This window comes from Cyanistes caeruleus, chromosome 31, assembly GCF_971803275.1.
Source record: "Cyanistes caeruleus chromosome 31, bCyaCae1.hap1.1, whole genome shotgun sequence".
NCBI lineage: Eukaryota > Metazoa > Chordata > Aves > Passeriformes > Paridae > Cyanistes > Cyanistes caeruleus.
The window spans coordinates 2,838,513-2,862,200 of NC_141731.1; the positions used below are offsets into that span (position 1 = coordinate 2,838,513).

Consider the following 23,688-nt stretch of genomic DNA (forward strand, 5'->3'; position numbering starts at 1 on the left):
AAGAAGAAGGAAGAGGTGTGAGCAAGTGCTGGAACACAAGAGGAGGAGGAGCAGGAAGAGGAAGCAGCACAAGGTTCCACCCTCCCTGTGTGTGCTGTCCCAGGAGTGTTTCCCTGCCCACAGTCAGCAGGTGACTGGAGAGGGGGATCCACAATTTTCACTGGGCTGAATCTTGATGTTTCTGATCTTTATTGGGCTTAATGTTGGTGCTTTGTCTTTTTGCAGGGGCTGAATCTTTCTATTCTGGAGGGGGTTTTGCCTGAATTTCGTGTTTGGGTAGGTTTTGATCTTTGTTTTGATGTTTGGAGGATGTCTGGGCTGAATCTTGGTGTTTTGGTTCTTACAGACACAAGATGCCCAATGACTTTCTGAGATGAACTTGGGCATGGAGGAACCCCCAGTCCAAGGCGCTCTCCTCTCTTTTTTTCCTCCTAATCAGGAATTTTCATACCGTGTCTAAATGGAAGAGGAGGAGGAAAAGCCCCAGAGATCCCGCATAAGGAGGGTCTGCAAACACAGCCCAGGGAGCTGCGAGGAGGAAAGATCCCCCCAGTGCCAGGAACACGGCCAGAGATCCAGCCGGAGCTCAGAGCTGGGGGAGAAGCCCCACAAGTGCTTGGAATGTGGGAAGGGCTTCAGAAAGAGCTCCCACCTGATCCAGCACCAGAGGATCCACACTGGGGAAAAGCCCTACGGGTGTGGGGAATGTGGGAAGAGCTTCAGCCAGAGCTCCCACCTGATCCGGCACCAGGTGATCCACACTGGGGAACGACCCTATGAGTGTGGGAAATGTGGGAAGAGCTTCAGAGAGATCTCTAACCTGATGAGACACCAGGTGATCCACACAGGGGAACGGCCCTACACCTGCTTGGAATGTGGGAAGAGCTTTGGGTGGAGCTCCTACCTGAGGGCACACCAGCTCATCCACACTGGGGAGAGGCCCTACGAGTGTCCCCAGTGTGGGAAGAGGTTTCGGACCAGCTCCCATGTCCTCCTACATGCGCGGATTCACACAGAGGAGAGGCCCTTCCACTGCCCCGACTGCGGGAAGGGCTTCAAGCACAACTCCGCCCTCACCACCCACCGGCGCATCCACAGTGGGGAGAGGCCCTACGAGTGTCCCCAGTGTGGGAAGAGCTTCTCCACCAGCTCTAACTTGACCCAACACCAACGGAGTCACCAGTAAGGGAAGCCCTGTGAGTGCCCCGAGTGTGGGAAGAGCTTCGTGCGCTGCTCCAGCTCCATCCCCCATGGGAGGATGGGCGTTGGATGATCCCCAGTGACCCCTGTTGGGCAGAGCCCTGGTGATCCGTGGTCCTGGTGATGCGTGTTGGGAAGACACCTGTCTGGGAGGCTCCACATCTTCCTGGCTCCCTGTGGGCACCTGGATGAAATCAGGGGATGCAAGTCCATCAGGACAGAGACCAACAATGGGAATTCCTTGGGGAGAGTGGATTTGTTGACTTTCAATCTTAGAGAACCTTTTGCTGCTGCTTCAGGAGCTCTGTGGACAGAGAAAAGGGGGTGACACCAGGCTTGGGGTCCCTGAGGAGAGCACACACACTCTGGGGGAGGGGATATCCCAACCTAGGGACCCCCTGTCACATTCTTGCTCAGGTAGAAGCCAAGCCCCTGCACCAGGAAGACGAAACCCAACACGGAGTCCCCAATCCCCGTCAGCATCTTGCTGTGGGCAGCATTTCATGGCATCCCTGGGTGGTCTGCAGAGGTCAGGACCTCCAAAACCTCTCACAGACACCTCAAGCTCCTCCAAGGACCCTCCCAGTCTCCCCCAGCCCACCCAAGACCGTCTGAAACCTCCTTTGGAGTCACTAATTTTAAAAAATGAAGAATTTTAGAAAAATTTGAGATCTTAGCTAGAGATAGGCCTTGCTGGAAGTAGTTAGAGTTAATGATGAAGTGAGAAGCAGGATTTGAGATAATGAATCTTGGACTTAGGTAAAAAATTACTTTTCATTGTATGTTTGTTTAGCTGTGTTTATAATGAGAAAAGAGAAACTGATAAATGGGTTCAGGAAGATCACAGACCTTACATCTGGAAACCCATTTCCAAGTCACAAGGGAGGAAACTGGAGTTGTACCAAATGTCATTTGTAATGTCAACCATTGTAAAGGTAGAAAGGTGAGAGTGAATAAGAACGGTTTTCCTTCATCTCTTGATGACCCCTCCTCACCAAAACGACCTCTTCCTCAAATTAGGGAGCAAACCATGCAGGCATAATGTCATTTTAAATCATTACAGTGCATATTAATCTGAAGTGGAGCATGGGAGATGTTAGCATTATGTATATGTATTAGTATTTTGGATATTTAAGACTTTTGTACATAAATAGACACTGGAATCTTTTGTCAACTTGCGTATTAAGGGATGACTCCCACACTCGCCCAGTGCTGTGATTAAACATCCACTTTGTAACTTTAAACTGTTGGAGAGGTTTTTTGTCCATTAACAGATTGATGTTGATACTGGATCAATATTGCTATTTTGGTAAATCACTGCCAGTCTCTTCCCAGCCTCCCCAGGACCCACCAGAGCCCCTCCTGTTCCTCTCAGGATCCCACAGCCCCCTCCCAATTTCTCCCCACTGCCCCAGGACCCCCAAACCCTCTCCCAGTCCCTTCCAGCCCCACCAGGACTCATTGAGACCCCTCCCCTTCTCTTCCGAGCACAACCGACCTCATCCCAATCCCTGCTTTCCAATGCCCAATCTCCTTCCAGCTCCTCCAGGCTCACTCAAATCCCTCCCAGTGACACCCAGCACCCCCAAACTCCCTCCCAGTGTCCACCAGGACCCCCAGAACCTCATCCCACCCTCCCCAGCATCCTTCAAATCCCTTCCCAGCCATCCTAAGCACATCAATCCCTTCCCCAGTTTAAACCAGTCTGTCTCAAACTCCCTCCCAGTTCCTCCCAGCACCCCCCAATCCCCCTCTGGGCCCCCCAGTGCCTCCCCCGCTGCCCCCGGCGCTGTGGGGGCCGGGCCGTGCCCCAGTGCCGGCTCAGGGGGTGCTCCAGGCTGCCGTGCTGCACCTGGCAGCTGGAGCTGAGCCCGCATTGCCGGGGGCGGTTTCCAGCAGCACCAGGAGCTGCTGGCTCCAGTCCCCGCTGGGGAGCACGGCAGTGGCCAGCACGTGGCCCGAGAGCTGCTGCTGGCCCTGGGAGCAGCTCAGCTGGATGTGGGCAGGGGAGAAATCCATCAGGGAGCAGAGCAGGCGGCCGGGGCCGGGCTGGGAGCTGGAGGGCACCAGCGAGATGGACACGCTGGGGACACTGGGAGAGATGGGAGTGGAGTGGTGTGGCATTGAGAGGGACTGGGAATGGACTGGCAGGGACTGGGGTGGCACTGAAAGAGATGAGAGTGGATAATGAGACACCGGAAGAGAGTGTGAACGTCTGGGAGTGAAGTGGGAATGAACTCGGAATAGACTGGGAATGGGCTAAGAAGGAGTGGGAGGGACTCTGGTGGCACTGGGAGAGACTGGGAATGAAGTGCGCGGGGTTTTCTGCTCTGTGAATCTGCCCAGCAACTGATGAGTCATCAGAGAGGCGCGCTCTGATTGGCTGAGGGGCGGCAGATCCACGGAGGAGCGAGCCTGAACGGGGGCATTTGGGGTGACTGGAATGAACTAGAAGGGGCTGGGATGGACTGGGAGTGCTACAGGAGCCACTGGGGGGCCCCGGGCATGGGCCGATGGAGGGCTGAGGGCTCTGGGGTGATTCCAAGGAAGGTTTGGAGGGACTTCTCCCTGCCCTTGTCCCGACCCACGAGGATTTGCATTTGTTTCAGTTCAGTGGAATTCATGGTGATTTGGGAGGAGCTGGAGCAAAGCAGCTGGAAAGCACAGTGGGCTTGACAGGGACTGAACCAGGGCAGGAGTTGGGGCTGCCTTGAGTGAGCTCTCAGTGTGAACCTTCATGGGGTCTTTAAGGGAATTTTGTTGAATTTTTACATTCGTTATTAAAAAGCAGGGTCACAAGTGGAGCTCTGCTTTCAGCTTGAAATGAGGGGATGGAACGTGGGCACTGGAACTTCCATAACCTCAAGTTGTTCCTTGATGCTGGACACTTTAGCTTTGGCAATCTGAAGCCCTTCAGCAGCAATGTCTCTGCCACCCCCTGGTTTCTGGCTCAGACCCAGCTCGCAGCTTGGACAAGGTCTGGGCTTTGTCCTCTTGAGCTTCGGGAGCCTCCCGGGAAGCACCAGCCCTCCCCAGCCCACCCTTGGTAGCACTTTTTCTTTTCTCTCTGCTGACGATTTTATCCCCAAAACTGCCGTGGGAACGTTGTATCCAAGCACATCCTCCAGCCCTGCACTTTCCTCCTGTGAATTCCCTGTGCAGGGAATGTGGCTGTGATTTTCCCTGCTCTGTTCACTGACAAACAAACCTGAGCCCGTGGGACTGTCAGAGCTCCTTCATGCCATGAAATCAGGTTGTGTTTCTCATGGCATGTTCTGGAGGAGCTTTTCTTGGTGTGTCTTGTGCTGCTGGAAATGACACAAGAGCCAGGAGGGAACAGAAGCTGCTGCTGCCCCTTGGCTCAGGGCCAGGGAACCAAGTTGTGCTCCCGGGCAGTTGGGCCCTGCTGGAAGCAGAGCCGCGTTTCCCTTGAGCAGCTCAAGCTTGTGACAGCTCCAAACAGGAAACCTCCGCAGAAAACTCTTCCTCCAAACTCAGCTGCTTTCCCTCCTGCAGCTGTTTGGGAAAGAGCCTCAAAGCACAGACTCTGCTGGGAGCCATTGGTGCATTTCCTCCCTCCCGGCAGCAGCAGCTCCTGAGCCCTTCACGGGCTCCTGGCCCTTCGCAAACCCTTCAGCTCCCTTGGAACTCTCAGCACTCACTAACATGTGCATTTCTTTCATATTTAAGCTGCATTTAAACTTCTCTTTTTCTCTCCTCTCTATCTTTTTAATCTCCTCTTTATCTCCTTTAATCCCATCAGCACCAGTAGGATGGGGCTGGAGTCTTGGGGTGGGTGTGGGATGAACTGAGGATCCAGCAGAGAAGGGCAAGGCAGAGGGGAGAGGACTCAGCCAACCTTTCTCCTGCTCTCTCCTCCCCCAGGCTCCAGCTAAAGCAAGTCAGACTGGAAAGGATCCCACAAATGCTGTGTTCTCCTCCCTCTGAGCTTGGCTGGGGATCCTCAGCTTCAGCCTGGTGCAGTGGCTGAGATTCGCTAATTTGAGATTTTTGGCTAATGCACTAAATTGAAGAGGTTTATTATTACTTAATCACCTTTCACCTTTGCCAAGTTCTGCTGCACTGTGTCTGCTTTTCACCCAATACACTGCTAGCTCACCTACACACATGTGCTTCTTAGGATAATATTTAGATTCATAGCTTACTCTCTAAAATCACACAATTACACTTGAAATCTCTCCACCATCTCACTCAATGCAGTTTTTTATTTACTTATGGCATATTCTTACTTGCAGCTATAGGAACATAAGCTTATGAATTCTTAACTAAACGTCTGTGAACCTTTAGCATTGCATGAACCCAAGCTCCTTCCAAGGCTGTAAATGAAACCCTTCAGTATCTGTGGAAGTTTCTGTCTTTCCATTTCCCACAGCCCACCAAAGGATTTGTGACCCTTTGTGACAGAGGAGAACCTGCCAGGCAATTTTGTGTTTGCTGTAGGGAAGGTTGGGTTGCTCTGCATCAATTCCCAGAGCAGCGCAGAGCATTGGCTTTGTGATGTCAGGGCATGGATGCCACCTTGTCGTGGTGACATCCCAAGGTTGCCTTGGTGCACGGAAGGCCTCAGGGTCAGAGCAGCTCTTGGGCTTGCTCAGTGCAGGAGCATCCTCCTGCTTGAGGCGTTTGTCAGTGGGCAGCTGCACACTGACAGGAGCCTTGTTTGTTTTTGTGGTGGAGCAGAGTGTGCAAACTGGCAAAAATGATGGAGCAGCTCGCTGCTGCCATTTGCACCATCTATGTCATCGGATATTCCGGATATTACCTCACCAACCTGGCACGTAAGTAGAGGTTTTCCCTGGCTGGAACCTGAGCTGGCTTTTGTAGGTCTCCCTGCTCTTTCTTAGTGACCGGGTTGCTATTGAAACACAAAGACCATGAGGATGCCCCTGGTTTGGTCAAGCTCCTGTCAACACCTTCAGCAAAACACGGGGTGTCTGTAGCCAGGGGGCTGCGGGCAGCATTTGCAGGGCTTCTGTTCCCTCCACGGGAGAGCCTGTGGCAGCAGAGTCTGGCATTTCCTCACTTTGCTGGCTCAATCTCTTGGGGTGACTTTACTTTTAAGATAGCTCTGAGAGCTCGGGAAGTTGAAACTGCGGGAGGCTGATGGGAGTTTTTTCTCCTGACTAATTCCTGGCCATGGGTGAGAACTGGCAGCAGTTTTAACTATTGAGAAGTGAGATCAACCTGTGAACACCACCTTAAGATGGGAGGCCGGGAATTTCTTGCTCTCTTTGGTTTCTGGCTTCTGACGAGGTCACAGGGCTCTGTCTCGGCCTCCTCCCCCCCTCCAGGCCGGACAAGGCTGCAGAGGGCGGGGTGGGGGGAGAAACGGAGCCGGCCAGCCTGACTTGGTTTGCAGTTTCTGCCACTGAACTGAAACCTGACACCATCAACATCTGCAGCTTTAGCAAGATTTTAACTCTTTTACTGCCTGCATGAGACTTGCAGATTAATCCTTTTTTTCCAGAGAGAGAGAGAGAGAGGGAGTGATCAACCATCAACCCATCAAAGAGAGTGAAGAAACAAATTAAATTGAGAGGGGGAAGAGAAAGACGGAGATGCTTTAATAAGCTGAAATATTTTTCTGTTAAAGCTATGGAGATGGACAGTAGTGTTCTGAAAAAAACTCCTTTAATTCATGACAGAGTATATTGGGAGGAATGGAGTGTTTCCAAGTGTGGATTTTGAGCAAATGATGAAGTAGTTGTGACACTGTGAGATGCTGGAACAGAGGAGGAGAAGTAATAGTTGAAGAGTTATGGCTTTTAAGAAGCAAAAAGAAAACTTCTGTTTCCAGGAGGGCTCACAAAAACAGATAAAGAGAACTTTTGTCTTTGAATAACTCATTCATAAAAATGACATCCCTAGACTCATGACCCATAACACACCTCAGAGTGATGGGAAATGGGAGGAGACAACTGATGGCAGATTTCCGGGCAGCTGGCATCAGAGAAATAGAAAGCTATGAAGAAAAATCGTTTTCTTGTGAAAAACTCCATAGATAGCAGAAGAAGACTTCTGTTTCTCTACAAAGACTGATGAAAAGACTCCAGCAGGAATTGGAACTGTTGTAAACACCAAAGATCCAAAGTTTTTTGTCTCCATGTTGTCATGTAAACAAGGGAATGGTTGGGTAGTGGGGGAGAAAAGGGTTGTTCTGGAAGTTTTATTCTGGTTTCGTATTCTTGTAGTTTTTGTCAATAAACTTTCTTTATTCCATTTAAGTTTTAAGCCTGTTTTGCTCTTGTTCTAATCCATATCTCACAGCAAGAAATAAGTAAGTTTTCTAGTGATTTTTTAGTTGCTGCTTTAAACCACACCAGTCAAGCAGGACACCTTTGAAAATGCAGACTGGGAGATCTTCTCAGATGCTGTTCTAAATAGGCCACGGTTCTCTCCAGTTTTCTCAAAGAATTTGGTTCCTTTTCTTTGCCCACTGCAGGTCATCTGAGCCGTGTGTTCAGAGGTGCCGATCCTGAGGTGAGTCAGAAAGGAACATTTGATGCTCCTGGTGTTTCAGAATTGTGCAGGGAACTGTGAGCTTGGCCTGTGGCAGTAGAGTGCAGAGGGCCAGCTGGGTGGGCTGAAAGAAGATCCATTTCCATGTTTACAACAGCAATAGCAAAGGCATTGTTGGCTATTTCCTAATTTTCCATTGCAGAGCTTTAAAAGAACTCAAAGCTCAGCTTTGCAGAGAGAACGTTGCTTGCTGATAGTAGCCAGGGTGAACTCTCTAATTCAGAGCTATTTGCAGCCTGGCTGAATTAACCCATTTTGATTTAGTTGGAGAGACTTAGAATCCCATTGCTATCAAAGCTGATGATTTGTGCTTGGTAGAGCTGAAGAGAAATAAGGTTCTAAATGATAGGGAGCTGCCTGTCCCTAACTCCACCATCTGTCCACAGAGCCCAGAAGCAAGAGCAGACTCTGCTGTGGCTCCCTCTGCTCCTGGAGAAGAGGCCAAAGAGGAGCAAAATGAGCAAAAGGAGCACGAGCCTCCAGCTGTGGTCACAGCCCAGCCTGACCATGCCCAGACAGTAAGTGCCAGTGCTGGGTGCTGCTGTCTTTAGTGCAAGGCAGAGCTGCAAGTTTCTGAGCAGCCAGCACTTGCTGTTGCTGGCTGAGGATGCTGAGTGCTGGAGTCCTGCCAGCACCCAGCCATTCCCCCATCCCGTGGCAGCTGGAAATTGGGCTTTGAGCCGTCGTGCTGAGGCCCCAAAGCGCTGCTGCCTGCGGGTGAGCAGCTGGCTGCTTGGCTCAGGGAAGCTCTGTCTCTTGGCTTCTGCCAAGCCATGGCCAAGGGCTCACACGGCATTTCTGGGGCTCACAGGGCTTGCTTTGTTTGCTGTCCCTTTTTGGAAACCTCTGCATGACCTGGAGAAGTGTTCTGCAGTTTCCTTGAGTAATTCTTCACTTCTGCAGAGTCTTTTAGGCCACCTGACTTTTGGCTTTTGATAAGCTGCAAAGAGATGATTGTGTTGTCCATGAAGCTGTGGCCAGCCATTCTTGTCCTGTGTGGCCAAAGAAACAAACTGTGTAGTTCTGAACCCTTCTTCTGAGGCAAAATCCACAAGTGGCAAGTTTCTCTTGATACGTTTTGTGGTGAAGTCTGCAGCTTTGGAAACTGCATTGGAGCCTAGTGTGGGGGCAAAGCTGCAAGTCCTTGAGTGCTGTCTTTTGTTGCTAAGAACCCCTTTAGAGATGGTTGTTTTTTCTCCTCAGAGCTGTTTTCCTCCTCCTGCCTCTTCTGTCCTGACACTCCCTGTTTAACCTATAAATTTCTGCCTGTCCTAGTGAGGTGGGACAATTCCATGGTTTAGGTGGTTTTTGGTGACTTTGGTCATACATGCATTACATGACCCATGGCTTCCTTCATTGGCATCCCTAGGGGTGTGTCAATTAATTTGTTGGTGGGGCCTTTTGAGGATCTCTGTCAGTGCCACTCAGAATTCTCAGCTGACAAAAGAGGGAGGAGAAACACCTTGGTCCTCTTCCATATCCTGAGGTGGCCATAGAGGCTCTCTGACCTGCAGCAGAGGATCCAATTGCACACATCCTTGTCTCCTGAATGAGCAGGATTTCTAACAAGAGTGTAGATGTCAGAGGGGCAGGAGTGGCAGTGCAGGCCTGAAAAGAACATGAACTCCAGCAGTGTCTCTCCCAAGGGCTGAGCTCACCCAGGAAGCCCCTGCAGAGCCAGGATGGAGCTGTGGGACAGGGCTGGCTGTCAGTCACTAGGGAGAGACAAGCAGGACACAGCAGAAGGGGAAGGAGGCCCTTGAGAAATGCCCCACATTTCCTGTCAGCTGCCCAAGAGTCTGTTGGAGATTCAGTGCCAGATGGGCCCTGATTGCACTGCCAGGGTCACTTTGGAATCTGTGCTTCCCCACAGGCAGAGAACAAGGCAGGAGAGCAGCAGCACAGAGCTTTGGGAACGTGGGAGCCCATCAGCCTTTGAGTCTTGGCCCACAAATGTTGGATGAGAAGTTGAAGCCCATCTTCTCTTGCTTTCTCTGCAGGTCCATCCAGAGAAAGAGCAGGAGCAGATTGTTTTATCAGGGAGGCCGTGCCAGCCTAAGGGAGAGCTGTTCCCAGCCCAAGAGCAGGAAGAGCAGCTGGGGCAGCAGGTGGAAGAGCCACTGGAGAATGGCCAGGTAAGGCTGACTCAGCAGGGGACAAAGTGAAGGGCAGGAAGAGGGGCATAAAACGCAGCTCTTGGGACTGAGCAGGCCACGAGTGCCAGAGGCCCTGAAAGCAAAGAGCCTCTGCAGAGATCAGCAGCGGGACAGGAGGTTACAGTGGAAGCAGAGGTGGGTAGGGAAGCAGAAAGAAGTGACTGAATGAGTGTGATTTTGAGGCTGAAACGGAGGAAGAAGCTGAGCCTGATGGCAGCTCCCAGGCACTTGCTCTCCATTTGTGTGTACAGAACATCGAGGCAGAGCCCCAGGCAGAGCTGCCTGAAGCTCCGAGGGCCATCATGGCAGTGAAGAGGAGGCACGAGGAAGACAGAAGCATCCAAGAGGAGATGAATCTCCCCTGGCAGAGAGGAAATCAACAGAACCAGGTGAGTGAAAGAGTGGCAGACACTCCACTCATGGAAATTCCTCTCTGTCATTCTTCACAGGCCTCCGATGAGGAGCTTCTGGCAGAGCTGCAGGAAGCTGAGGCTAGGATCAGGGCAAGGGAGAACAGGCTGGAGGAAGAAAGAAGAATAATCGAAGAGAAATTCCATCTCCTCGCCCAGCAGCAAGAGGCTCTAGAAAATCGAGTGAGTGAAAGAGCAATAGGCACAGCAGTCACTGCAGTCTGGTGCTTTCTGCCCTTCTTGCCTCTCCTCTGCAGAGCAGCAGGGGGCTGGGCTGATGCCTCTCAGTGCCATCCCGCTGTAGTGTCTATCCCAGCTGCTTGGAAGGACATTTCCTGCTGTGCTCAATCTCAGCTGCTGCCCTGGACAGTGGCACCAGTCATTTGCCCCTTTTGCCAGCACTCATCTCAAGGGATTCCTGCTGGCCTGCTCCTGCTCTCCTTGTTTCTTCAGGGCTTTTTGCAAGTGAACACAGTCCCCCAGACAGATTTGGAATACAAGCTGCAAGCTGTCTGTATCCCTTGGTGAATCTGCTGCTGTCCTGCTCTTTCCCTTTGCTCACAGTCAATGAGCCTTGGCACACAGGGACAAGCTGTGGTCTCTGACTGCTTTGTTCTCTTTGACTTGAGGTGGACGTGTTGATATCTCACCTGGCAGCCTGCGAAGGCTTCCAGCAAATGCCGGCTGATGAAGAGCCCCAAGGTCGGCGGCAGGCACAGGTACTGTCCCAAGCACAAGTGCTGCAGGCTGAGCACCTTCTGAAGATGGTGCAGGAAAAGAGGACTGAGGGGGAGGAGCTCCAACATTAGAACAAGGAGCTGCAAATGTGTCTGCAGCCCTTGGAGGGGGAAAGGGATCCTTGGGAGGAAGTGCAATGGTCGTTGTTGCAGTCATCCTTCAGAAAATCCAGGAAAATGGAATATGAAACTGGCCATCAACTTGATTAAAACCAGCCTTGGGTTTTGACCATTTGGTTCCAGAAGTGGGCATCCAAAAAATCCAGTTGATGAGCTTTGCATGTGGCTAACAGCAACTTCCTAAGGGCTTGCATTTGAAAAGGGAACTCGGGGTAATCTCTGCCAGCCAGCTTTCTGACACAAACTCCTTTCTTCTCGCAGATCTACACAGGCTCTTCCATTCAATCTGCAGCAGCAGCAGCAGCAGCAGCAGCATCTAAAGGAGCCTTTGTTGCCCAAGCTGAGCAGTGGAGCCGGGGCAGTTTGTCCATTTCCAGCAGTGACACATCTGCTGCTCAGCTCCAGGAGAGCCTGGGAAACTTCGTGGAGCAACTGAGTACGTCTGGTGTATTTCTTGTCTGAGGGACAGTGTATTGTGTGCACGTGCCAGCAGAGCTGTAGCAAATGATCCTCCTCACTTTGGTGTCCCAGAGACATTTAGGACTCCCCACAGGAACTGCTGTGCTCTGAGGCAGCGAGAGAGCGCTCTGGCTGTTCCTGCTGCCTCTGAGGGCAGCTTGGACTGGCTCGGCTTTGCCTGGCATTCCCTTGCCACTAAAGGCAGCAGCAGGAATTGTTCTTGGATCAGCAGAAGGCTGTGGCACAGCAAATGATCTATGCAAGTTCTGTGTGCTAGTGGCCAAACTGAACAGAATATTTGATTCCTAGATTCTCCTTAGACTCCAGACTTCCCACCAGTCGTCAGAACCAAAAGACTTCAGAGATATTGATTGGATTTGGGGTTTTGTCTTTTTGTTGTGGTTCCGTTTTCAGTTTTCAGTTTTTATCCTTTTTTGGTTTCGGATTTGGGGTTTTTTGGTAGAGTTTTTTTTTTTCTCCATCCTGAAAGGGCTGTTCTGCCCCATGGGTTTTAGTGGTGTCATTATTAGGACTGTTTTTATTGCCTCTACTACATCTACAAGGTTTTTATGAGAATGCTGTATTTTTGTCAGTGAGGACTCCTTTGCAAGAACATCAGGTGACAGCAGAAACAGAGAGCAAGAGATGTTTTCATTGGGCCCACAATGAAGAAACAGATACTTGTGCCACAATCTGTAATTAATATCCCAGATTTATTTTTATAAAGATGTGTCCAAGAGACACATCCATGTGGTGTGATCAGATAAAACAGCACTGCAGGCATTTCTCAGGAGCGAGCCTGCAGCCCCTGTGCTGTGTATTCCTCAGATCCATGGCACTTTTTCATCCCTGATTCCCAGCCATTCCCATGACTCTTAGAATCCTACCTATTGGCCCAAGCCCTGCTCAGATCAGTCTCTGGGAAAACACATCAAGCCCTTTGTGATTCTGCAGCACAACCCATTTAATCTGCTTCTTGCCCATAACAGCTGCCAGTGCTGTGCTCTCAGAAAAGACCTGGTGGGGCTGAGAAAAGATCCCAGCTGATTTGGTGTCTACCTTCACCTGCTGGGACACAAAAGGGCCTTGATCTGCACCTGGCTGTGTCTGATCTCCAAGGCAATGCTGGTGTGTCCTGAATGGGGGCCACAGCTTGTCAGGGGCTCAGGCCGGCTGTGTCTTCTTGCCATTGCTTGTCAGTGCTCATGCTTGGCCTTTGCCAGCCTTGTGCTGTGCCCTGCTCTGCTCTCTGCGCTTCATTTCCTTCCAAGGACTGGACAAAATCAGTCTCTCTGCTGGCCATTTGTACTGCACAACTGCCTGTCTTGTTGCTGCTGTGCTTGCTGCCCAGCTGACCACAGAGGGTTCAGAGCCCCAGACAGCGGGGCTGCCTTTGGCATCTCCTGCAAGTTCGGATCTCTGCCTGAAAGTGAGCATCTTGTATTTTGTTTCCCTCAGGGAGAATGGTGAACAAGGAAAATCCCATCACAAAATACATCGAACTGGAAAGTCTTGGCAGTGGGTGAGTCCAACCACAGTCACTTCTACACAGCCATGGGCCAGGGGTTTCACTGGGGGAATATCCATCAAGTGGGAAGTCAGACAGGTTGTCCAAATGTTTAGACAGCGGGCTTAGTCTGCCCCATCTCTCAGTACTGGCCAGAATTTGTCAAGTGTGCTCAGAAGGCATTGTCAAAGACATCTCCATGCTGCCAAGGTCTTGCCTGCAGCAAGGAACAGAACCTGGTAAATCTGCTTGTCTCTCAAGTGTGGGACAGCTCAGGATTCATTTCCTTCGCATTTTTGGATGTCTCCAAATCATCTGGCCACACTAATGAAAGGAGAAGAATCTTGCTTGCCTGAAAGCACAACCTACCCCCAATGAGAGCTGTCAGATAACAGTTCTCAGGAACATTTCTCTCCAAGAGTTTGCTAAAGGAAATACTCCATGCTCAGGATTAGAATTGCACAGTTTAGAAGCTGACACCCGAGATGAAGGAATAAGCTGCCTTTTGGAGCTGAGGCAGTAAAGCCCAAGGCTTCAGGAACAGGCCCAGTGCCCAGGCACTTGAGGGGAAAATGCATCATCTGCCTTCTGGCAGACCCCTCCTGCAACCTGCAGCTTTTAGGCATTTACAGCAGAGCTCTCCTGTCTGGACTGGCTTTCAGTGCAAGATCTAAATGGCTTCTCCTTTCTTTGCTGCTGTTTTGTTTCTAGGGGTTTTGGAGAGGTTTCCAGAGCACTTGACATTGCAACAGGAGGAGAGGTAAATGGCAACAGCCCCTGCAGCCTCTGCTGCTCTCCAGGCCTTTCCCCACTGCTGACAGCTGTGGCTGGAGCTTTGAGGAGAGCTGTGCTGAAAAGGCACAAGAAGCACAGACTGGAGCCAGCCTGCAAATTGCACTTGGAACAGGCTTTGTGGACAAGGCAAATCGCCAGTGGCCACATGTCCTGTAACTGGCCCCCAAGGGAGCAGAGAAATGGGCTGTTGGAATGTCACTCCCTAATTACTCCAGTGATGAGGTCTAATCACAAGGCACTTTGGCTCAGCTTGGCTGTGCCATTCCAAAATCACTTCCTCCATGTGTGTTGTAGTCTCATGCTACCAATTTTCTCAAATTACTCCTTTTCAATGTCATTTGAGGTGGCCATAAAGAAAATAAATGTGCAAGGAGTGAGTAGGAAGATATTAACCATGAATGAAATCAGGATCATGGAGAGTAATAGGAGTCCCAGGATCGTGAATTACTTAGCCAGGTGAGTGGTCAAGGTCCTATCCCTTGAATGTTTGTTTACATACTACAAGCATGAGAGCTTAAAAACCCACTTTGGTCACTGGCAGGAAATAGAGCTGTTAATGATTATTTCTCTACTTATCTCCTCCAATGGATGGGAAGAGACTGCATTTTGTCTGCATGAATCCACCCTGGCAAATGCAGACTGAAAATTGTTCAAAACCCTGCATCAGCCCTATCTTAAGAATTCAATACCTTCTAAGTTCATTGCCTCCACAGTTCTTTGGGCTTGAGTTTTTCAAGTTTCTTAAATGCTGATGAACCATCCAAGAGAGGATTGCCCTTGCATTGCTGCCCCTCTTTCCCATTGCTGTGCATGCCAGGAAGACTAGGTGCTTATTTCCAGAAATGCCATGCGTGACAGGTTTTTTATCTGGGCTCTTCCTAAACTGCCTTTCTCCTTGAGACAGCTCAGACTGCAAACACTGCACAGCCTAGAGGCAATGTCTATGCCTTTACTTCTGCCCTTGTCTCCAAGGGACCCAGAAACAAGACTCAAGCGAAAAACCAACCTAGCTGTGCATGTTCACCTGCATGGCCTTGTTTCCTTTTTTCAGCTACCTTGTGCATGAGGAACTCTGGCTGGTGATGGAGTACATGGACGGAGGCACTCTGAGAGATCTCATCGATGAGATTCAAATGTCTGAAGGAGAGATTGCAGCTGTCAGTCGGGAGGTCAGGGATCCCATCTGTGCTTCCCAGGCCTTGAGCTGCATTGGCTGGGAAACAGGGACTCAGAACGGGAGTGATTTCATGGGCCAGGCTTGGTTTCTGTGTTGCTGCTCGGCTATGGGCAAGCAAGAGCATCTCAAGGGAACTGTCTGCCAGTGCCCCTACACTCACTGGACTCACTTCCTGTACTCTTATCCCCTCCTCTTGTATTCTAGCTCTGTCTCTTGCATTGGCATTTGCACTTCTCCACCTTGCCTAGCTAAACTTTTGCCTGTCTGCACTACATTCCTTGTCTCTAAAGCAAAGGTGTGCTGGCAGGATTTGAAACAAACAGGAAAGAAAAAAAAGAGAGACTAATTTCTTTTAGTCCTCAGCTGAACAGGATAGTAGTGCAGCCCAAATGCTGTTTGCTTCTGAGCACATGCACTGCAGCTGCAGTCACCCTGGCTGCTTTGCAGGGGACAGTCTACAACAGCAGTTGCTGGTGCTCTTTCAAAAGCTGACATGCCTTTCCTGAGAAAGGTTCTGCTCTGCTCCTGTTGGAGCAGCAGGCTCTTGCTCTCAATGGCGCTGTGTTCTGCCATTCCTCCCCATTCCCCTGCAAAGGGAACCTTCCACAGCTGTTTCCTTTCTTGTGGGATGAACTCACAGCACTACTTTTTGCCCCCCTGGTTCTGTTTTCTCTCTCAGTGCCTGCAAGGACTGGATTTTCTTCACTCCAACCACGTGATCCATCGAGATGTCAAGAGCAACAACATCCTTCTCAGAACCGACGGCTCTGTCAAGCTGGGTCAGTGTATTCTTGCTCAGCTTTAGCCTTCCAGGAATGGGGGGTGTGGGGCTGCTTTCAGTGACTGCCAGCTCCCCAAAAATGCTGCTGCTGGCAGTGCAGGGGTCCCCCCCTGCTGTGGGCTGAAGGCACAGTTGCAGGGTGCACACAGCTATGACAAGGAGCCACAAGCAGCCCAGAGTGCTATTGCTCTGTGTGTGTCTGTGTGTGTTCCTTCCAGAGGGAGGGAGCTACAATCTAAACCTTCAGGGGAACAAAAGGCACTGCTGGAGGAAGTGTAAAAAATGGGGGGATGTTTGAAGTAGCCAATTCATATTTCCTTGGCTAAAGCCCTAAGGAAAGAGAGCAGGGAGTGTTGTCCAGGAAATTCAACTGCACATTCTCAAACTTCCACCGCTGAATTCTTTGGCTTGGTTTCCTAATTGAGAGTATTAAAATTAAAAGAGTATTTTGCTTTCTCCTCAGCTGATTTTGGCCTTTCTGCTCAGCTCACCCCTGAGCAAAATCAGCGGTGCTCGGTGACCGGGACTCCTTGGTGGATGGCACCTGAAGTGGTGAAGCGTCAACCATATGGCCCCAAAGTGGACGTGTGGTCTTTTGGAATTGTGGCAATTGAAATGGCCGAACAAAAAACTCCTTATGACAGTTTCACTGCTCGATCGGTAAGGAGCAAATACTCTCTGATCCCGCTGTCTTTCTCACCTGTCCCGTGTTCTCTGCTCACTGCACAAAATCCCATGGCCATCTGCTTGAAGTACTTCCACCAAGGCCCCTTCTACAAATGGCCCTGCAGCACATCAGCATCTGCTGGAGCTTTGGTTGCAGCACTGGGGGAACTCAAGCCTTACCTCGCCCAAACCATCTCCATTCTCAGGCAGCATTTTGCTTTGCCTTAGAAGTCGTTCCAGCTCTTTTGGCTGTGTAGATGGCCCCAGGAATAGGAAACAAGCATCTCAGAGCTGCTGTTATCTTTCCAGAAATGAAGCAAGGAAACTCAAAGCAAACCAAGTTTCTAAAACAGTGCTTTTGAGAGAAGAGGTGCAGCCCCATTCTTCTCACAGGGAAACTTGCCTGAAACCTGGAGATGAGGCTGTAAAGCCAGAGTCTCTTCTGCTTCTTGTGCAGTGCTGCTGAGACACTCAGTGACCACCTTCTTTCCTAACCCAAGCCACTTTCTCCATATCACCAAGCTGGAGCCTTGTGACGGGGAGAGCCTGCCAAAACCTCCTGTTTGTTTCCTGGCACCTTCTGGGATGGGCACAGCGTTAATGCATTGACTTGAGAATCCAACGAGCACAGGGTTACCACAGGGATGACACTTCTGATTTCACCATGAATATTTTCCTTTTGCCACATAAAGGAACCTGAAATTTTCAGAGTGCTGAGAGACAGAGCTGCAGGTGGCTCCTGTGTGCCCAAACAGGCATTTTCAACCCAATACATTTGTGGAGGCATCTTAATGTGTCTGTGTTGAAAATGAGATTCCAAAGGTTTGTTTCCTTCCCTGAAGAACACCTGCTGCATTTCCTTTCTTTTCTTCCAATTACCATCATTTTCAAGAACAGGACAAAAAGCCTGATGAGTTTTGTTTTATGGCAGCTGTGCTTAAGGGACCAACAAGCACTGCAGAGATTCTTTTCATGTAAGAATCCTTGGAAATAGTACAGTTAGTTAGAATAGCAAAATCCCTCTTCCAAAAAGGCTGCCAAGCTGCTGGGAATCCTCCGAGAAGGAAACATGTATTTGCTGATGTAGTTGCCCCTAACTAGAGCAGGCAATGAAATCAGCTGCCAAGGCAAGATCTGCTGGATGTTGGCAAAGCTGTGGCTTTGGGGCTTGGGTTTTTTCATGATACAGGAAAGTCGTCATCCAAATGCTACGGGAAAGTCATCTCTGCCTCTCTGCCAGGGCAAAAACTGCCACTGCAGAGTGGAGCTGGAACAATGGGCTCTGGGAGAGCAGTTCCAGATGGGAAAGAAGCAGGTGGAGCCTTGTGTTTCCTTTTTCTCCAGGCTAAATTCCACATAGCCACAGAAGGGAGCCCACAGCTGCGGCAGCCCGAGCAATTCTCGCCTTTGCTGCGTGACTTCCTGAGCTGCTGCCTGCAGAAAGGCGAGGCGCAGCGCTGGTCTGCCAAGGAGCTGCTGCAGGTAAAATGCCAAAAGGGCTGCAGGTGAAACAGTGTCCCAGGGATGGGCTCCTCCTCCACTGAAATCCAAGGCATCAGATGAGCCCCCATCCTCCTCCCTTCCAACCTTGGTGCTGTTCAGCTGACAGTGGGGAGCAATCCTAGACTGGGCTGGGCTGGCAGGGAGTGCTGGGTTTTAGCGCTGGCTAAAATCACCAGGGCACTTACTCATTTCTTGCTGGGAGCTATGGATTAGGAGAAGGGCAAAACAGGCTTCAAACTTCAAAGGAATAACAAATTTTATTATCAGGCCCACAAGAAAAAGAAAGGTCTCATCTGTGCAGTGAAAGGGTTCAATCTTAGCCAGGTCATGGCAGTCACGGTGTTGGATTTCAGGCTGTGCTGGGCCCCTCTCTCTGCCCGGGAGCTGCTGGGAGGGGAGGCTCGGCCTGGAGCCGTCGCTGTACGCCGGGGAGAGGGTTTAGTGTGGGCAAGATGTCAGCAGCCGTGGCCTGGCCCAGCCTGGGGCCGGGGTCCCGCAGCCTCCATCCCCCGCCCGGGAGCCGCTGGGCTCTGGCCCGGCCTCCCCCAGGAGCACAGGCCGTGGGCGAGCAGGGCCGGCCTCAGCAGAGCTCCGTTACCTTTGGGCTCCGGAAGCAAAGAGGGCCAGTGCCCGGGCTGGTGGTTTTCAAAATGTGCATCATCACACAGGCACATCTCATTTCTAAATGGTGCAAAATGTTGTCAGTTCTCAGAACTAGCCAGCCATTGGCCTGTCTCAGGCACAGAGGAAGCTCCCAGCAGCTTCTCTCAAAGAAATCACTTCCGTGCGGGGTTTCTTACTTCTTTCCCTAAATGTCAATTCATCTCAAACTAACACACAGGGACATGGAAAGGTCACCTAGTCTGTGTCCTGCAATGAGCAGGGACATCTTTCAAGAGATCAGGATACTCACACCTCAGATATTTCCAGGGATGGGCCTCCTACCAGCTCTTGGGGCAACCTGTGCCACTCTTGCCCCATGCTCCTGACCTACTCTGACTCAATCCCCTTTTCATTTAAAAAGTATTCCCCTGCCTTTGAAGCTCTTAGCTTGGAAAATCATGCTTTCTTGTTGTTTTCTTTTCCTTTCTGCAGCATCAATTTATAACATCGGCCATGCCTGGGTCCAGCCTGGCACCTCTCATCGTTGCTGTGAAGAAGTGGAAGGAGGAGGCAGGAATGCAACAATTAATTTAGAACTGTCTTCTCCATGACCAACTTAGAGTAGGATTATAGAGTAGGATTGCAGAGTAGGATTGTAGAGTAGGATTATAGAGTAGGATTGTAGTGCAGGATGGTAGTGTAGGTTTGTAGTGTAGGATTGTAGAGTAGGATTTTAAATAAAATTTCTAAAATCTCAACTCCTTTGGAACATTTCTCTCCTTCTGACCCTGTGAGAAAGCTCAACATTTCCTTCTGAATTGTCAGTTTTTTCTTAGAGGTGGAAAGTGACACTGATGGCTTCTTTGGTACAGTTTGTAAGGGGGGAAGGCTCCTCTTCATTCATCCTCTCCAGACCACACTGCCTTTGGAATATGGCCAATTGGCCAAGTTTTGCCAGAATGCTGTGACATTTCTATTTGAGGCAGAAACAGCAATGGCATTTGCAGGAAAAACCAAAGGAGGAGCGGTGCAACGCAAACATCCTGTGCAGATGCAGGCTGTGCACATGTGATTCGAGAGTATTTGGCTTCCTGCCACTTGGATTTTTATCCCTAAGAGAAATCTCTTTGGCTGGAGGAGAGTCTGGCTGAAGAGAGAAAGCAGAAAGAGCAGTGAGGGTGCTGTGCAAGGTCTCCTGTGGTGCAGAGCTGTCAGCGCCTGTGAGGTGAGAGCGGGCCCGGCCTTGGCCAGGCTGGAGCCCCAGCAGAGCCCTGGCAGAGCCCGGAGAAGCCTGAGCCTCGGCACAGGCAGGCTGGAAGGAGGCCCTTGGAGCTGCAAGAGGCAGCAGCCTGGCCCTGGCTGCCTCTTGCTGGCACCAGGCAAATCCTCCGCTCTCAGAGCCAAGCTGGCAGCTGGCTGCTCCTGAGGGGAAGCGGCGCCGTGCTGGGCACAGCACACACTGGTGCCATGGGCTGTCTGGAGTCTGCACAGGAGAAGAGAAAGGCAAAGAGCAGCCCAGGGCTGCTGCCCTGCCTGACCATTGCTGCTCTTCTGCCGCCTGCCCTGGAACTCCTGGCAATGGTCAGCAGTGTGTGCAGCACTCTGGGCACAGGGGGAGGGAGCCGGGCTGCTCCGCAGGCTCCAGCACAGGGCAGTGTCCTTCAGGCACGGCATTTCTGCCAGGGGAACCGAGGCCAGCGTGAGGCACTGACAGCAAGTCAGGGCACATCTGCACGAGCCACTGCCTCACACAGCTCTGGGACCAAGCGCCTGCAATCCTGGAGCTCTGCACTGAGCCACAGCAAAGGTGTGAAATGCAGAGGGCTTTGCAGAAATATTCAGGGGCACCAGGCCAGCCTGCTTGGTGCTCTCTGGGGCACAGCAAGCACTGTGCAATGCAGCTCGGAGCTGCTGGCAGAGAGGGACTATGGGCATGTGCCTGAGGCTTCTTCTTGAGTAGTGATTTGGGAGGGAGCAGAAGGGTCTCAGTAGGCAATTTGTGTTTTCTTCATGAATTGCTGAATGAAAGACACAATGTGGCCTCACACAGCAAGAGAACTTGCAGAACTTACTGACTATAAGTTTGTGTTGAATTCCGAGAAAAGGAAAGTGTTGAAGTGTAACAAAAAGGCCTTTTGAATTTAGGTAGCTCCTGAGCCTTCATCCAAAATGACACCAGGAGGCTGACAACTACCTCATGCAGAGCCCTGCTGCAAGGGCTTCCACCATCATGGAATTAGAAAATATGAAGCTTAGGAAAGTAGAATGTGCCCATCAAGTTTAAAAAGTTTAAAAGCTTGTCCTGTGCAAAGAATGGACAAGTGAGTTTGTGGTGGAGCTTCCCCCTCACTCCTGGTGTTGAATAAATGAATCCCTGCTCTGTAGGCCCTACACGATGGAGTACTGTTTTCTTGACTATTATTTGTGCATCATAATCACGCTATGCTTTTCATGGTCTTCTTAGAACCTTCCAGGCATGAAGTGAGTAAGACAGTGAGCTGTGTATTGATAGGGCCAAAGAAACATTTCCAAATGCCATCCTGGGAAAGGAAAGGACGCGAAACAGCGCTGGGGAAGAGCATCCCTCGCACAGCCCTCAGAGCTGCCACCATGCAAAAGATGGCGGCCGGGGCTGAGGCTGTGCCACCATGCACAAGATGGCGGCCGGGGCTGAGGCTGTGCCACCATGCACAAGATGGCGGCCGGGGCTGAGGCTGTGCCACCGTGCACAAGATGGCGGCCGGGGCTTAGGCTGTGCCACCGTGCACAAGATGGCGGCCGGGGCTGAGGCTGTGCCACCGTGCACAAGATGCCGGCCGGGGCTGAGGCTGTGTCACCGTGCACAAGATGGCGGCCGGGGCTGAGGCTGTGCCGCCGTGCACAAGATGGCGGCCGGGGCTGAGGCTGTGCCACCGTGCACAAGATGGCGGCCGGGGCTGAGGCTGTGCCGCCGTGCACAAGATGGCGGCCGGGGCTGAGGCTGTGCCTCTCAGAGCGCTCTGCAGCCTCTGCCAGCCCAGCCCCAGCCCCGGAGCAGCGCAGGGCGGGCAGAGCCCCCTTCCAGCCGTCTGCTTCAATGGACATTGACAGACACCCGGGCCACGCACACAGGCTGACACCTTTGCTCTGTGCACACAAACACGTACCACACACTTGGGAACCTCAACTGGCAGCATTTTCAGGTGGAAATACAAAGAAACTCCAGGGTTTGAAGGTTTTCAAATAGAATATTTCATTTGCCAATAAAAGGACCAAAAGCAGAAAGGGCCATCCCAGCCTGTTCCTTCCATGCAGGAATAGTGTCACAGTGACTGTGAGCTGATGAAGACGGAGATGGGATTTAATCCAAAGCAGATTGTGCAGTGGGTGCTCACCTGTGATATGTATCCCTCACAGTACCTATTTATTTGGAACACTAGGAAGATTATGAGCCTGGGCAAGATATTAACCCTTTCAATACAGACATGAGACCTACAAACCTTGTTCATCTCTCCAGGGACAGAAAAGGACAGAATAATAACACACAAAAAAACAACATAAAAACATCCAAGTCAGTAAAAAAAAAGGCCAAACCTCAGATAGAAAATAAATGAAAAAATGGCAATTGAAACCAAAATAATCATTTAGTAAGACTATAGAGACAATCATTGATATACTAAAATATCTAATTTACTTCATGAAAAAAAGTATAAAATAAAGTATTAAAACTATAAATCTAAACAAAAGCATCCATTAATGAAACAAATGTTAAAATAACTGTAATCCCATGAAAAGCTTGAACAGAAAATAAATAAAAACAATAACATGCCCATTGCCCCCAGGGAGAGAAGTAGAAAACTTCTGTTTCCAAAGATGATCAGAAAAACAAATGAAGAAAACATCTGCCTTCAAACAACTCATCCTTAAAATAACACCCCATGAATTCATAACCCATAGACACACCTCTAGGAGGGCTGTAAAAATGAGAAAAATGTCACAATAGAAAATTTTTTTCCCAGATGCCTGCTATTTGTAAAAATGAAAAACCACAAAAAACCTGTTTCTTGTAAAAAAGTCTTCATGATACAATAAGAAAAGACTCCTCTCCCTACAAAAACTAATAAAAAAACTCTTGTGTAATTAATACTGTTTTAACATCCCAAGTTCTATCTCTATGCTGTCAGTTAAAAAAAAAAAAAAAAAAAAAAAAAAAGTTATTCAGGAGAGGAAAGGCATTCTGTAAGTTTTATTCTGGTTTCTCATTCTTATAGTCCTGTTAATAAAGTTTTTTATTCCTTCTAAGTTTTAAGCCTGGTTTTCCCTTCTCCTAATCCATATCTCACAGTGAGAAATGAGTAAGTGCCCTGGAGATTTCAGCCAGTGCTAAACCCACCACATTATTTAGTGCATTAGCCAAAAAATCAAATTAGCGAATCTCAGCCACTGCACCAGGCTGAAGCTGAGGATCCCCAGCCAAGCTCAGAGGGAGGAGAACACAGCATTTGTGGGATCCTTTCCAGCCTGACTTGCTTTAGCTGGAGCCTGGGGGAGGAGAGAGCAGGAGAAGGGTTGGCTGAGTCCTCTCCCCTCTGCCTTGCCTTTCTCTGCTGGATCCTCAGTTCATCCCACACCCACCCCAAGACTCCAGCCCCATCCTACTGGTGGTCAGGGGATTAAAGGAGATAAAGAGGAGATTAAAAAGATAGAGAGGAGAGAAAAGGAGAAGTTTAAATGCAGTTTAAATATGAAAGAAATACGTATGTTAGTGAGTGGTGAGAGTTGAAAGGGAGCTGAAGGGTTTGGGAAGGTCCAGGAGCCCGTGAAGGGCTCAGGAGCTGCTGCTGCCGGGAAGGGAGGAAATGCACCAATGGCTCCCAGCAGAGTCTGTGCTTTGAGGCTCTTTCCCAAACAGCTGCAGGAGGGAAAGCAGCTGAGTTTGGAGGAAGAGTTTTCTGCTGAGGTTTCCTGTTTGGAGCTGTCACAAGCTTGAGCTGCTCAAGGGAAACGCGGCTCTGCTTCCAGCAGGGCCCAACTGCCCGGGAGCACAACTTGGTT

General features: G+C 50.3%; 3 protein-coding genes across 3 annotated transcripts in view; all 3 read left to right on the top strand.

Moving 5' to 3' along the window:
* On the top strand, positions 1–2,438 carry LOC147648722 (uncharacterized). The gene is made up of 3 exons (XM_086866586.1): positions 1–130; positions 226–276; positions 440–2,438. Exon 3 carries the CDS (start codon positions 461–463, stop codon positions 1,184–1,186), a length of 726 nt encoding a protein of 241 aa, XP_086722712.1. The 5' UTR covers positions 1–130; positions 226–276; positions 440–460; the 3' UTR covers positions 1,187–2,438.
* A 3,331-nt stretch (positions 2,439–5,769) lies between these two features.
* LOC147648723 (uncharacterized) overlaps positions 5,770–23,688 on the top strand; it is a 105,027-nt gene continuing 87,108 nt past the window's right edge. The window contains exons 1-2 of the mRNA XM_086866514.1: positions 5,770–5,999; positions 7,664–7,701. Coding sequence (XP_086722640.1) covers positions 5,921–5,999; positions 7,664–7,701 — 117 coding nt within the window. The 5' untranslated portion in view covers positions 5,770–5,920. The remainder of the gene's footprint in view (positions 6,000–7,663; positions 7,702–23,688) is intronic.
* On the top strand, positions 8,126–13,180 carry LOC147648724 (uncharacterized). The gene is made up of 6 exons (XM_086866609.1): positions 8,126–8,258; positions 9,741–9,875; positions 10,148–10,489; positions 10,936–11,025; positions 11,425–11,599; positions 13,081–13,180. Exons 3-6 carry the CDS (start codon positions 10,199–10,201, stop codon positions 13,146–13,148), a joined length of 624 nt encoding a protein of 207 aa, XP_086722735.1. The 5' UTR covers positions 8,126–8,258; positions 9,741–9,875; positions 10,148–10,198; the 3' UTR covers positions 13,149–13,180.

What these genes read in the sequence shown, in the direction of transcription:
- LOC147648722 (XM_086866586.1), top strand. Translation starts at nt 461, where the DNA reads ATGGAAGAGGAGGAGGAAAAGCCCCAGAGATCCCGCATAAGGAGGGTC.
- LOC147648724 (XM_086866609.1), top strand. Translation starts at nt 10,199, where the DNA reads ATGGCAGTGAAGAGGAGGCACGAGGAAGACAGAAGCATCCAAGAGGAG. An exon ending in AAGAGGCTCTAGAAAATCGA is followed by an intron (nt 10,490 to 10,935) that starts GTGAGTGAAAGA and finishes CTTTGACTTGAG; the next exon opens with GTGGACGTGTTGATATCTCA. An exon ending in AAACTTCGTGGAGCAACTGA is followed by an intron (nt 11,600 to 13,080) that starts GTACGTCTGGTG and finishes TGTTTCCCTCAG; the next exon opens with GGAGAATGGTGAACAAGGAA.